This window comes from Fukomys damarensis, unplaced genomic scaffold (assembly GCF_012274545.1).
Source record: "Fukomys damarensis isolate Sample0158 unplaced genomic scaffold, DMR_v1.0_HiC HiC_scaffold_15, whole genome shotgun sequence".
Taxonomy (NCBI): Eukaryota; Metazoa; Chordata; class Mammalia; order Rodentia; family Bathyergidae; genus Fukomys; species Fukomys damarensis.
Window position 1 is genome coordinate 19773049 of NW_022900927.1, and position 15602 is coordinate 19788650.

The 15602-nt window shown below is 41.8% G+C and overlaps 1 protein-coding gene across 4 annotated transcripts in view; it reads right to left on the reverse strand.

Moving 5' to 3' along the window:
* Positions 1-33: 33 nt before the first annotated feature.
* Positions 34-15602, reverse strand: part of LOC104851920 (cyclic AMP-dependent transcription factor ATF-7) — a 95080-nt gene continuing 79511 nt past the window's right edge. For all 4 annotated transcript variants that reach the window (XM_010609314.2, XM_010609315.3, XM_033763659.1 and 1 more), the window contains 6 exons: positions 15289-15388; positions 14678-14791; positions 13916-14068; positions 6808-7005; positions 5661-5769; positions 34-559 (listed from right to left, as the gene is read on the reverse strand). In XM_010609314.2, the coding sequence (XP_010607616.1) occupies positions 342-559; positions 5661-5769; positions 6808-7005; positions 13916-14068; positions 14678-14791; positions 15289-15388 (892 nt within the window). In that variant the 3' untranslated portion in view covers positions 34-341. The remainder of the gene's footprint in view (positions 560-5660; positions 5770-6807; positions 7006-13915; positions 14069-14677; positions 14792-15288; positions 15389-15602) is intronic.

Consider the following 15602-nt stretch of genomic DNA (forward strand, 5'->3'; position numbering starts at 1 on the left):
AGTGCAAGGGTTAGTGTTAAAAGAGACAGACAGATACACGTGCATGGGGCATGGGTGACTGCTCGGACAATCTGGGTAGGCCTTTGGCTGTAAGTACATCAGAAACCCTACCCTTGGGGGATGATCTATGTGGCTCTGGAGCTGGGAGACCCCCCCCAGTGCACATACCAAACATACACGACTGTGTGGCTAAGAGAAAAGCCCCATGTCTGTCCATACTCACGACACACAATTTTGCCCCCCGTGTTGCTATGTCCAAGGCAGATGGAAGGGGACAGGATGACATCTCTCGGCTCTTGGGCGGGCGAGCTCTGGCTGGGAGCTCTCCACCAGGGGAGGCATCATCTGCCCGCAGACTGGGACTGTGGGGTCATGATCACATGCGGCTGCATGGGCATGCTCAGTTCTGTCCTTTGGCTGGCCATCTGAGTGAGGACTGAGGTGGCCACAGCTTCAGCTGCAGATCGGACACTGAGGCCATTGCTAGGGGCTGTTGCTGAGCTGTGCTGAATCACGGGAGCTGGAGAACCCGTTGGCTCTGAGCTTTCCTTGGGGCTCTCTGCCATGAAGAGGGGCAAAGAGCAGAAAACATGTGGTTAGAAAACAGAGTAAGAGCCGGGCATGGTGGCGCACTCCTGTAATCCCAGCACTCGGGAGGCTAAGGCAGGAGGATCGCTGTGAGTTTGAGACCAGCCTGGGCTACATAGTGAGTTCCAGGTCAGTCTCAACTACATAGTGAGACCCTATCTCAAAAAACCAAAACCAAAAACCAACCAAATAAAAAACCCCCCAAAACAAACAAACAAAAAACAATAGGAAAATAGCTAGGACTAACTTTTTCAATAGTTCAAGGACTCTAAAGGAAAATGAAACATCTCTTTTGGGGAAAAACTCGCCTGAGCTGTGGCTTCTAAGTCATGAATGGATTCAGAATGGGAAGTTGCAAGAAGGGAAACAACCAGGCAAAAATTAATCTATTAATCTCCAGTATGATAATTATATTATCTGGCTTCTAGGTCTCTCCATAATTCATTACTCTGTTTTGAACACTCTTCCTCTTACTCCTATCTTTATTTATTTATTTGGTGTTTTTTGAGACAAGGTTTCACTGTATTTCAGGCTGGCCTTGAACTCACTATGTAGCCCAGGCTGACCTCAAATGCACAGCCTCCTGCCTCAGCCTCCACAGTGCTAGGATTACAGGCGTGTACCACTATGCCCACCAAGAGAAAGTTTTTTTTTATTAGTGTATGTTTGTGATACATAAAGAATACATTTATCTTGGTGTGTTGGTACAGACACACACACACATCACATCTTAATCCTTTTCCTTCCCCTCTTCTCCCCTCCATCCATCTCTAGATCCCCTTCCCATTTGCAAAAGGTCTATCTCCTTGTTTGACTTTTAAATTTTGGGTTTCTCATATAAGAGAAACCATGTGATAGTTAAGCTTCTATATCTGATTTACTTTACTAAACATTAAGGGCTCAAGGTGCATCCATTTTCCTACAAATGACTGAAAAATTTTTTTTTTGAGACAGGGTCTATTAGTTCAGGCTGTCCTTGAACTAGAGGTGATCCTCCTGCCTCAGCCACATGAGTGCTGGGACTATGGGTATGTGTCACCACACTCAGTAAATGACTGAAATTTATCCTCATTTATGGCTAAGCAGTACTCCATTGTGTGTATGTACACATCACATTTTCTTTATCCATTCATCTGTTCATGGATGTATAGGCTGCTCCCAAGATTTAGCAGGGGCATGCATGTAGAGGTAACATTTTACTACTAAACACAAACTCCATGATGTTCACAGGTCAAGAAGTTTTATCAAGCATCAGCCAGCCACTCTGACTGCTTAGCAGAGATGTGTGGAATTCGGGAAACAGGTGGTTGTATTTTTGACCACTTTTTAATTTTATTTATTTTTGCTGTAACGAGATCAAACTCAGGGTACTGTACCATGTGCTACACTCCTAGTCCTTTATATTAATTATTTATTTTTGCAGTACTTGAGGTTTCACCCAGAGTCTTTGCACTGAGCAATATGCTTTGCCATTAAAAACATATTTTTGGTTTTTTTTGAGAGAAGGTCTTGTTAAGTTGCTCAGACTGGGCTTGAACTTGTGATCCTTCTGCTTTAGTCTCTCAGAGTGCTGAGAATACAGGCATATGCCATCAAACCTGGCTATAGTTTTATTTTGGGACAGGGTCTTGCTTAAGTTGCCTAGGCAGCATTCAAATTGGGATCCTCTTGCCTCAGCCTTCCTAAGTGCTATGATTACCAGTGTATGCCACTGTGCTTGGCTTAATTTTTCTTTATATTTAAACACTTTTTTTTTCCTTTTCTTTGAGACAGAATGGATGTATTCCAGGTTGGCCTTCAATTCAGGGAGGAATTCATGATTCTCCTACCTCAGCCTCCCAAATGCTAAGATTACAGGTACATGCCACTACACCTGGATTACTTTTGACCTCTTGATGCCTGAGTCATCTTCTAAGATTAAATATTGCTTTCTCCATGAGCCATCTTTGTTACCTTCAAGGAAATGGATGGCTTCACCTTTTGTGCATTCAGAGGATACATTCATTTATTCATAGAATAGTTACGGACCACCATCCATGTGTCAGGGTACTGGGGTATAGAGAATAAAGTGGGACGCTGTCTTAAGAAACCTCCCAGTCAGTGGCTCTGACCTGAGTATTTGTCCTCACCTCAGTTTACAATGACTCCATGAGTCTCTCACAGGCAGGGACAGTGTCCTATTTGTTTTGTGTCAAGTAGCTACCATAATGTTGATACCTCACAGCAGGAACTACACACATCTTTGTTGTAACAAAGAAGTAGTTTAATGAATTGACTGTCAGACTTCTTGCAGAGACTGAGTTAAAAACTTGCTGCATACTGACTCCTGAAAAATACTCAATCCTTGTCTCCCTTAGCTCATCAACAAGATTTGAAATAGATGATCACTAAACTTTATACAGTGCCTTCTTATCTTGATTTACAGACTATCAACCATATTCAGCTACTCAGCTGGTTTTCTGCCTTTCTGGCTATACCTTCTCAATTTCTTTTTTCTCAATTTCTTGTGGGTTCCTTCTCATCTCTTTGACCTCTGAATACTAAAGTATACTAGGGTCCATTCCTCCTCTTTTTTTTTTTTTTTTTTTTTGGTACTGGGGATCAAACTTGGGTTCTTGTGCTTGCGAGGCAGGTGGTGGAATCACTGAGCATTTAAATCCCCGGCCCCAGTCCTCCTCTTTATATATTGAGTTTCATGGCTTTCAAAACTGACTAAATGCTACCGACTCTCTGTCACCTTTAGCCTCTCCTCCGACTGCAGACCAACATAACTGACTGCCTAACATCTCCCTCTGCAGGTCTTAACATGTTTCTTAACCTCACTTGTTCAAAACTGAGCTCCTGATAGACCTCCCAGACCATTTCCTTGTAGACTTTGCTGTGTCAAGATTAATGACAACTCCATTCTTGCAGTTGCTCAGGCCAGAAACTTGGGTGCAATTTTTTTTCCATATAAACCACTACCTGGGCTGTTATCAAATCTTGCCACTCACACTGCAAATATATCCTGAATTCAACCCCTTCTGTTCACATTACTACCACCATCCTGATAAAGACTCCATCATTTTCTGTATATACTGCAGTGGCCTCGCAGACCCGCTTCTACCCAGACTGTCTCTAACAAAGTGATCCTTTTGTCAGTCACATTGTTCCTCTGCTGAAAACTAATGGTAACCAGTGTAGAGTAAAAGCCAAGATGGTTACTGGCAAGACCCAATCTGAAATGTCTCATTTCCAGCTGCTCTTAGTCCAGCCTTCCTGCTGTTCCTAGAAGGTCCTAGGCAGGCTACCTCCTCCATGGGCCTGAAGCACTTTTATTCCACACAAATACATGGATAGCTCTCTAACTTCCTTCAGATCTTTTGTTTGTGATACTGGAACTTGAACCCAGGGCCTGTGCACTGAGCTACATCCCCAGGACCTCCCCATTTTTTTTGGTGCCGGGAATCCAACTCAGGTCTTTGTGCTTGTGAGGCAGGTGCCAGAACCACTGAGCTAAATCCCCAGTCCCTTCAGGTCTTAATTCAAAAGCCAGCTCATCTAAAATTTCAATCCTGTGGGCAACACTTCATATTACCCCTTCCCTGTTTTTTTTTCTTCTTCTAGCATTTAGTATTATCTAACATACCATATATTATCTTATTTATTGTCTTTCTCAACTACTAAATATAAGCTTCTGAAAGGCAAGGTTTTAATCTAATCTATTTGGTTTCTTATGATATCCCCAGCATGTAAAATAGTGGCTGACTCAGAAGAGGCACTCAATCAATATCTGCTTAATGAATGAATATACCCTGAAGTACATATTAAAATTTAAATAGAGACTTTAAAAGATTGGTGATGTGGTTATTCTTTTTCTATGGGAACACATCTCTGAAATGATAAAGATGGTTAGTGGCAAAATAATTCAATGTAAGAAAATCTGATAGCCAACATTTCTGACATTAATCTGTAAAGGAAAACTGGCATTTATTAACATTTACTACCCATAAGCAAATTATTCGTTGTAGGTTTTTTTTTTTGGGCAGTACTTGAGATTGAACCCATGGTCTTTGCACTGAGTTGTATCTCTAGTTCTTTTTATATTTTATTTTGAGATAAGGTCCCACTAGGCAGCCCAAGCTATGGTCAAACTTTCAATCCTCTTGCCTCAGCCTCCCAGAATGTTGGCACAGAAGGCACCACAAGGCCTAGCTTACTCACAGCATTAACCTCAGAACTGTGCTTATGTGGAGTAGAGTCTGTGGCCATCTCTTTAGCACGTTTTCTATTTTGTGCTGGGGATTGAACTCAGGACCTTGCATTTATGAGGCACGCACGATGCCTCTGAGCTAACTTTCTGGCCCTAGCACTTTTTTTTTCTTGCACTGGGAATTAAACTTAGGACTTTGTACTTGCCAGGCAGGAGCAGTGCCACTGAGCTACATCCCTGGCCCTTTTTAGCACTATTGTGTGTTTGCTCATAGATTACAAACAGAAACCAATATTGACCTGTCATTAAAAAAAGAAAATATACCCTAAATTCCCAGTTCTTCAATCCCAATGTATCATCTGCTGTGTATCTCTTCTCCAGCCAAAGGAATGTCTTTGGAATAAGAAATGCCTGGTAAGGGCCAGGGATTTAGCTCAATGGTTCTGCTGCCTGCCTTGCAAGCACAAGGACCCAAGTTTGATCCCCAGTAACACAAAAAAACAAAACAAAAAGAAATGGCCTGGTAAATCTTGACTCTACCACTTTAGTAGCTCTGTAATTTCTAGTAAGTGATATGAGTACAGTTTTCTCACACATAAATGGAGGTGATATCTATTTCATGAGATAACTGGGAAGATGTAGACTCCCTAAACCAAATAGGCACCCAATAAGTATTACTAACCATCATTCCCCAACTAATGCATATAATTAGGATAACTATATTGTCAAAACTTTTTTTCAGGGGTAGGACTGGTTGCTCCACAAGGGCTCCTCACTCATCAGTCTGAGCATTCTCAGCATATTCAGTATAGAGTTATAAACAGTTGAGACCCAGAAGATGCAATTTACCCACTGATTTTGCACAGGTAGTGCCACTCACCTAAATAGCCTTGAGTCTTTTTTTGTAGTGCAGTGACTGGGCAGTCTTTATGAGCTAAGAGTAGCTGTTTCAACTGGGCCACCTCATTGCGTAGTAATGTCACTTCATTCTGAGGGGGGAGGGAAGAAAAAGTATGGAGAAAATTTAGCTTCTACTCTTGGACTCTGAAGAGTGATACAGACCAGAGTGAGGACAGAGCACAGTTTAGATTTTCCTCCTCAAGTTGGAATGAGAAATTCCCTTTCTCAAGCTGGAAAACTTCAGATCTAGCCAAAACTCAGACAGCCCGGGGCCAATACAGTCATTAATTCAATGACAGGAACTGCCTACTGGAAAAAGTACGGTTGTGTAATAGTAAAATCACTCTTACTTAGGCAAATGTGATTTATAAGCCTACATTACATCTAGGAGTCTAATGTGTTTTGTTTGTGAGTGTTTGTTTGTGTTCTAACTGGGTACGCAGTCCAGGCTAGCCTTGAACTCACTACATATCTCAGGCTGACCTTGAACTTTCAATCTTCCTGCCTCTGTGTCCTGAGTGCTGGGATTACAGGTGTGTGCCATCATGCCTGGTTCAGGCATCTGTTTAGCAGAACTATTTACTTGAGTGTATGCAATGTTCACTGCAGCATTATTGTTCTAGAAAAAGATTACAACAATATCAATGTTATACCCTACAAGATAACCCACACTATAGAATGGATTAATATATGGCTGTTAAAAAATGAGGTAGATCTTCCATGACCACGGCTAAGACTCCAGCAGAAATTTTTTAAATTTTTGGCACAGGGTCACACTAAGTAATTCAGGCAGGCCTTGATCTTGCAGCAGTCCTCTTGTCTCAGTCTTCTGAGTGCTGAGACCACAGGTCTGTCACCACACTTGGTTTCTACAGGTGATTTAAGCACCCAGGGGTGCTTTTCTGATTCCCTTCACCCAACTGGGCCTAATAGATTTCATAGTAGATGGTATCTGCCACTTACTAGGGAAGTGATCTTAACTCTGTTAAGAGATTCAGCATTGTTCCTGGCACAACTTCTCAATGTGTCCTACACAATTATCTTCAATTACACTGTCCCATTTTTTTCTGAATCAATCCCACTTTCCGGATTCGACAATCCCCATTATCCTCCAGGACCCCACTCACACTAAGCTGGATATTCTGGGAGGTGAGTTCCTCTGCCTTCTTCTCTAGCGAAGACACCCACAACTTCCGCTTTTGGCGGCACCGAGAGGCTGCAGCGCGGTTGCGCTCCAGAAAGCGCTGCCGGCGTTCATCTGGATCTTCATCCACTGTGCGCCGCCGGCGTCCCCCGGTACTGGGGGTGGGCTGGGCTGGAGAGACCTGTGGCCCAGAAAGGAAGAGGAGTTATTTGGTAGGAACTCAATGCGTTCCAAATCGAAAGTGACATTAGCTGGATGGTAGCCACACAAATCTCATCACTGTCCCTTAGGTTCTTTTTGGTACTAAGTAGTTCCTCATTCTGCTGCCCATTTCTCTAGTCTTCGCAGTTCAATTCCTAAAAACCATAGTTCAGTTGGAACCTGATTACTTCTGAAGCAGACAGAAAATGAAAGTAGGGTCACTTTAATGTTTAACAGCAGGGAATATCGCAGGCAGCAAAATCAAAGTAGGAGAGAATGTCAGAGGAACGTTTAGGTAGACACAAAAAGGTCCGAGGACCATTGATTTGGACAAGTGGTAAGTACAAACATTGCGTGTTCTAACTGGTTTTAGAAAAGAACAAAAATCTATTTCTGTTCTTTTTACAGAGATATGGGATACTATGGAGAGATAGGGATTAGTATATTATTTTTATTAGCAATTAATTATCCTTGGCAAGCCCCCCCCTTTATTTGTAAATAGAGAAAAATTTACTGTTTACTTTTCCACAAGCTGATATTTGTCTCTCTTTTTTTTTTGTACTGGGGATCGAACTCCAGACCTGTGCTTGCAAGGCAGGCAGTGGAACCACTGAACTAAATCCCCGGTCCCCTTTTGTTTTTGTGTTTTGTGTTTAATGCCAGAGCTCTTATCAATGAGCCTGAGCTTTTAAAAACTAGATTTTTGAACTCTACTCCAGGCTCCACTGAATTATATTCTCTATTAATAGAGATAATTTTATTTATTTAGGCTAACATTACTTCTCTTGAAAGAAAAACATGGAGAGGAAATTTTAAACTCCTTTAATGAACTAGGGACCTGGAAACACTGTACTGAGGGAAGACCCTCTCTAAGAAATATACAAACATTCATGACAGATATGGTGGTGCACGCCTGTAATCCTAGCACTCAGGAAGTGGAGGCAGGAGGATGGCTGTGAGTTTGAGGCCAGCTTGGGCTACAAAGTGAATCCAAGACCAGCCTAGAATACATACTGGTAGTGAGACCCTGTCTCAAAAAAATAAATCCAAGAACAACAACAACAACAACAACAAAAACTGGAAAAAATAAAAAGAAACTTACAAAAATTCACCAGAGAATTTTAACTTTTTATTTGTCTTGAGCTCACTGGAGCACTTGTAAAAGGAAAATGAAGGAAAGGGAATGATAAATTCCTGTTGTCTCATAGCCACCTCAGGAACTCATACAGGAGAAGGAGATGAGAGAACAAGCTAAGAGAAAGAAGGATAGAGTGGAAGAAAAGGAGTTGGTGATGACTAGAAGCCCACTGGCTCCTCGTTCCTTCATTTAACCTGAGGGCCTTGTGCGGAACAGTCCTGGCCCTGGGCCAGCTGCAGGGTAGATGTGTCCTGCCACTAAGGGTGGCTAACCCAGGCTGAAGGATAGTGGGTGATTTTTAAAATTTTGAATTTCTCAAGTCTACCCAGCGTGCAAGAACAAATTTACTCTTCAAGAAGAGAAAACCAGTTTTGACAACACAGCTACAATGTCCAGGGTCCAACCCAAGCTGGTGAGATGGGCAAAGGAACAGGAAAAATCTCCTGGAGGAAAAGAAAAGTGTCCATGGATACTGAGGTGGCAGTGGCCCCAGATTCAGAGTACGACGACTCATCAGCAGGTGACAGGAACAAGTTTGAGTTTTTATTTATATTTTACCTTAGAGTACCCACAGAAGCTTTTTACTGATTAAGAACAGTAACAGTAGCTCTACTTTTAAAAACTGGTAGAAGGGAGGGGAGGTGAATGGGAAGAAAAGCAGAAAAGATATATCATACACAGGTACAGATTTCCTATAATGACATATGTACATCTAAAATGTACCAGTAAAAAAGGTTGGTACTCATTTCATAAAGCTGTTTCTCCATGCTATAGTCAAAGAAATATCTCTTGGATTCTTTCTTTTTCTTTTCTTTCTTTTTTTTTTGGAGACAGGATCTCACTATGCAGTTCAAGATGGCCTTGAACTTACTATGTAGCCCAGGCTACCCTTAAACTCATGGTGATCCTTCTGCCTTGGCCTCCTGTGTGCTGGAATCCTGGATTCTTCCAGGTCATAGTAGAGAGGGTACGTAACATATTGCACAAGAAAAATCTATAATGTCCCCATTTCTTTACAGTTTTATATTTCTTCTGCTTTATATCAAGTAAGGACAAAAAATAAGTTGTACTGAAAGTGACAGATCATATTATCATTACTTGCAAAGGAAATTTTCACCTATATTTAAAGACAATTAGAATCGTTAAGAAAGCTCAGCAGGTTTTCTGTATACAGAGTCGTCCTACAAAAACTAAGCCTTTACATCATCAATAACCAACCAGAAAATATAATATAGCTGGGCATGGTGGTGCAGGCCTCTTTCCCTGGTCCTCTTTGTGGCTGAGGCAAGAGGATCAGAAGTTCAAGCCCAGCTGGGCAATATAATAACTTAGTGATACCTTGGCTTAAAATTAAATTGTTATTTTTTAATTTTTAGTGTTTTGAGACAGGGCCTCACTGTAAGTTTGAGTTCTTGAAGGAAAAACAGGATCTCGTGTTTGAAGATAATGAAGATCCTTACAAATAATATAAGGGAAATTTTAGAAGCAAAAATCACAATACCTGAAGTGAAAAATTTAGTAGGAAGGAGTGGCAGGAAATAAAAGATTTAGCTTTACCAAAAACAGTTCGTGGAGAAAACAGAAGACTCAAAATACATGAGGATATTGAAAGACTGACCTTTAAAAGAAAACTAGATGAGCTGAGTAGCAAAGCAGACAAAGCTAAAAATCACAATGGAGCCTGGGGTAAGAAATTACCTCAAAATTGCAAAGTAAAAAAATAACATGGGAGGAGCCTTGTGCAGTAATGGTGAGAGAGAAATCGCCATGTCCAGGTAGAGGTTCCAGAAAGAGAAAATTGGAGAGCATGAGCCAGTGAAAGAGATGGGGGAGAGAAAAAGCCTTGAGATTGGAAAAATAAAGAAGAAAAACCACTGACAGACTCAAGGGCATTCCTGACCCTGGCTGCAGACTTAACAACACTAGAAGTCAGCAAGCAATGGGATCACATCTTTAGCATTTTGAGGAAAAATGGTTTTAACCTTAAATTTCTTTTCTTTTTTTTTTTTTTTTTCTACTTTTGAGATAGGGTCTTGTTACATTAGCTCAGGCTGGCCTCAAACTCACTGTGGAGCCCAGGCTGGCCTCAAACTTGCAGTGATCCTCCTGCCTCAGCCTCCCAAGTGCTGGGATTATAGGGGTACGCCACCATGCTTGGCTTGACCCTAAATTTCTATGTAAGGTTGAATTAACATTTAAATGTGATGATGAAATAAAGACATTTTCAGACCTGCAGAGCCTTGAGAATCTACCAGCCGAAAGGCTTTTATGAAATATTTGTTGAAAGATGCTCTTCTCCTACAGAATGAAAACTTCCATCAAGGAGGAAGAGAATATAGGTTACAAAAGGGGATAAACCTCTAAAAGCCTTTAAAGTGTGAAGTTAGAGGCCCAGAAAGTGATGTCTTGAACTTCCTGTTCATTACAGAGGTAAAGGTTGCTAAATCTAAGGGGAGGAGCTCAGTCTCTTCAGAGTGGACAGGAAAAGAAAGCTCCAAGGTGGAGGAGTAGAAAGTCTTACGGCTGGTGGATGAAGAAGAAAACTAGGATTGAGGAGGAGCAGGAGGAAGAAGAAACCTGAAGAGATGAGGAGGATGAAGAGGAGGACGAGAAAGAAGAAAACCTAGGAAGGGAGGAGGAAGGGACAGAGGAAAAGGGAAAAGAAAGCTCAGGGATAGAGGAACTCAGAAATGGAAGAGAAGCAGCAGTAGCAGGAAGGAGAAGGACATCCAAGCACAGTGGGAGAAGAGGCCTCAGTATTTTGTGAGGAAACTGCCTGTAGTTCTTCAGTTAGGAAGAAGGAAAAGTTAGTGAAGCCCCAGGAAATACACAACACTGAGGATGAAGAGGAAACAGCTGGTTCCAGAAGTCAAGGAATTGAGATACCCTGTCAACCTTGCATTTGTCCTTTCTCCCAAAATCAACAGAGAAGCTCTGATGAGCATGAAAAGCATTCATGTGCAAATCTGAGTGCTCCATCAGGAGTCACTAAGTTTTTAGGAAAAACAGAGAGACACAAGACCCTGCAAATAGAAGAGCTGATGTCCAAAGAAATAGAGTTAATCCAAGAAACACAAGAAAACTTCAGAAGAGTGATCAGCATTTTCAGAGAGATACAAGAGGAGACTGAAAGGAAATACCATCCAGAAGTTTTGGAGATTAAACCTTCAGTAGATGATCTACATAGTGGGCTAGGTATATACAAGGAAAGAATGAGAAATCTAGACAGCCAAATGGAAGAAGTATCTAAGGAAATAATGCAAATGTCCAAGCAGCTAATGAATACAGAAAAACTACAAGTTAGAGAGGTTAGATGGCAGAAGCTCCACCATCCATTATAATTAAAGAAATAACTAGCCGTGGATTTAGCTCATTGGTTCTGCTGTCTGTCTCGAAATAACTGAAGAAAACTTTTCAGAGCTAAGAAAGGGTGTCGGAGCTTGTTGAAGGCTCAGCAAGGTTGATGAGAGAAGACTTACTCACAGACATATCTTGGTGACATTCTGGAGTCCCAGTGAGAAAGAGAAAATCCTGAAGGCTTCTCAAGAAAAAGAAATCACCTATAGAAGAATAAGAACCTGGCTGATGGCAGACTTCTCTCAGAGCACAAAGGATACTGAAAGTCAGTGGGGCAATAGAATAAGAGCCCTGCAGGGTAAAGGGCTTCTAGCTTCAAATCCAGTATCCAGCCAAACTGACATTTGATTTTGAGGGAAAAACAAAGACATTTTTTGTACTGATGAATTCAGAAAGTTTATTTTTCTCATACCCTCTTTGAAAGAATTATTAGAGAATATAACACAATGTGTTTTCTCCCCATCAACACAATCCAAAAAATCAACAAATAAAACATCACATCTCTACCCACAAGGGTGGCCAGCCAACAGCTCATCTGGGGATGCAGAGAGAGAAGGGAATGTTATTACCTAGATACTATTACAGTGCATTTTTTTAAAACTGGAGATAGAACTCAGGACTTTGCATTTGTAAGGCAGGCACAGCGCCACTGAGCTAAATCCCTGCCCTGTAAAGCATATATTTAAAAAAAATTTAATGAGAACTATTGTAGTTTCTATAGGAGGTTTGTTTGTTTTATTTTTTGTTGTTGTTTGTTTGTTTTTGGTACCGGGGATCGAACTTGGGTCCTTCTGCTTGAAAGTCTGGCAGTGGAACCACTGAGCTAAATCCCTGGCCCATTTTTGTTCATTTTTTTTTTTAACTAGAAAAGGAATACACAGCTTTTGCACTGAGCTATGTCTCCAGCCCTTTTTTATTTTGAAACAAGTCTCACTAAGTTGCCTAGGTTGGTCTCAAACTTGTGATCCTCCTGTTTAGCCTCCTAAGTAGCTACTAGGATCCCAGGCATGGACCACCCTACCCAGCTCAAGGGGAGGGTATGTCATCATTAGTAAGGATGGGAATCTTTACAATAAAGAGTTTTCATTAAAAAAAGAAAGAAAAAAGGGAAGACATATCTTTGCCCTGGAAAAGTGGTGTAGTTCAGGCAGGAGGTTACTGCTTTAGCATCTCCTGGACTGGCTGGCTTTGGGGTGGGAAATACAAAAGGAAACTCAAATGAAAGCTTGTATTGTTGGCCAAGCTTTAAGGCAGCATATGGCCATGAAATGTCTGGACATGTGGTAGTAACTGATGAAGCAGGTGGTGACATGGGGAAAAGAGAGACTGGGCAAAGAATGTAACTCTAGAAACCAATCTGAGGTCATTGTCACCTGTCCAGTGCAGACTATTATAAAAACTGATGACTACTCAGTTTCCAAAGAATCTTATTAAAACTCAGATCTTCTTAAGAATGGGTTTTTATTTCTCTGTGATAAAAAGACTTACTGGATAATGAGAAGACTTTCTGTTTTCTTACACCTTTTTTTGTGGGGGCTGGTGTTACTGAAGATTGGACTCAGGGCCTTTGCACTGAGCTGTATTCCCCGCTTTTTTTTTTGGAGACAGGGCTTAAACTTGTGATCCTCTTGCCCCAGCTCCCAGAGTGCTGGGAATACAGGCATGTACCGCCCCATTGGCTTACTGAGCCATATTAATAATGTAACATCACATTTTATTAGTATACTGTTATTGTGGGTTTTTTTTCCATTAAGTTTATTGGTACATTTAAGGTAAACAATATAGTTAAATTCATCATTAGGATCTTGTACCTTTACAAGATATATCTTGGTTCTTATTTTTTCCCCATCCCTCTGCTCTCCCTTCACCCTCTTTGTTTATTTTTTTAAAATAAAATAATCAGGTAAATCATTATTTTTTTTCCTAAGACTTAATAGATGGGGCTAAGGGAACTTCTTCGTTTAATCCGCAGTGTGGCTTGATGTGACCTCCTGTTATATTTCAGAGGATTCTGAAATGTAAATATATTAGTATTCATACATTGAAAAAACCCAAAAACAAAATTAGAGGTATCCTCTGTAGCAGCTCTGTGTTATTCAGTCTATGTGCATGCACATCTAACAAATGGGTGAAGAACGATGTGTTTTGCTGTAGTCAAACACAAGAACCAAAGTAGCAGGAAAATACCCAGAAAGCTGAAATCCATTCTTCTCTTTTTTTTTTTGGTACCGGGGATTGAACTTGGGTTCTTGCACTTTTGAGGCAGGCCGCAGAACCACTGAACCAAATCCCTAGTTCTCCATTCTTCTCTAATTTTGTGCTCCCAGTAAAAGAGATAGTATATAAAGGGTAATAGTATCACAGCTGGTTACTCCCATCCAAGGGCCATACTCACCTGTGGCTGGGCAGGGGATGGGGTATCAGGGTGTTGGATGAGGATCTGGCTTTGCTCTGGACGGGCTGTCACCATAGTGCTGGCAGTGCCCACCACCATTCCACAGCCACCATTGATGGAGGAGATTTGGTGGGTAAGGGAAGCTTTCAGTCTCTGTAGGGAAAGATAAGAAAAAATATCTTGTCAAAGGTCACATTCTATCAAGGATGAGAGGGATGGGTTTATATTCTATTATTGACCTTACAAAATGTTAAAATTTCCATTCCAATTTTTCCCTTAGCAGAGAAAATAACAGTGAGATGCACCTGGCTCCCTAAAATGCCTACTCTGTTCCCTGGCTATCATCCTGGGCACAGTTGGTGGCTGGGGGTTGTTGAAGCAAAAGAGACCAGATGAAAGCTCTCTCCTGGAGCCTGGCCAGATGCTGGTTATGCAGCTATTCACCTCTTGGCCAGCTCCCCTGCCCACTCACCCACCTTCCATCTGTCACCCTGGAATGAAAATGGCAAGTATTCCATTGCACACAATCTGTGCTGCCTCTTTTCACTGCCATGGTCTATGTACCAGGCTCTTAAGGTGGGGAAAGGAGATGAGAGTCATGAATCAGGATCTCCCCCTGCCTCCCGAGATCCCACAACAGGGTGTCCTTAGTTTTGCAAGCCCCAAGAAGGTTGGTTCCTTTGCTTAGATCACTTGAAAAATCTAGGCTGATATCATTTCTTTCAGAAGGCCCAACATTACCCCACACTGAGATATACTTACCATCTTGGCTTCTGATGGCATGGGATGGCCAGAGGGAGAAATTGAACCACCGCTGTTAATTGGTGGGCCAGGGATACCAGGAATGTTGGGTACCATGGACACAGGTCTGGCCAGCTGGATTAAGAGGAAGACAGAAACCCAGGAGATAAAATACTGTTGTCTCAGAAGCACTGGCATGTTAGGCCTATTCTGCACAACCGTCCCAAAGGGCTGCAGGGACCAGCTTGGGAAATACTTTCCCCATACAGCACCACAGGATAGGGAATCTAATCCTTCAGTGCTGGCAAAATTGCTCAGCAAAAGGATATACTTATATCTTGAGAAAAGTGGTGGCAATTTGAGGATGCTATCTGCCAAGTGAAATCAACCAATCACCAGGCTGGCAAGATCAATTCCTAGGCCAGGAGCCAATTGTCCAGATGAGTCTTTGTCTAGTGTTCTGCAGTGCTGGATTGGCAGAGATTAGTGAAGAGTTTGGGCAGGCTGCCATACTCAACTAATATAGACCAGAGCCCATATTTCCCTGGGGCCCCTCTGTGATTATGACCATTCAGGTGGAAAGGAGGGATTAGTGTGTTGGTAGGATTGGCTGCCCCAACTACAGAGCTCACCGATATAACAGAAGGCATCTGTACCGGAGGCCCTGGCAGCATAGGCATGGTCTGTCCATTAGCAAGATGCATGACGAGAGGGAGGGAGCCAGTGGGAGACCTACAGGAGACATGAAGTAAAATATAGATCTTTTGCCTATGGCTCTTCCTCCTATAATCAGAACAGATTTTCCAGTCTTTTCTAGTTAGGGAAGGCATAGAACAGCACTGTGAAGTCTTGACACCCTCTTTAAGATGGGAAAAGCAAGGAATGGTACTTAACTTACAGATGGAAAGAAATGGCAAAAAGAATCTTTTTTTTTTTTTTTTTTGGG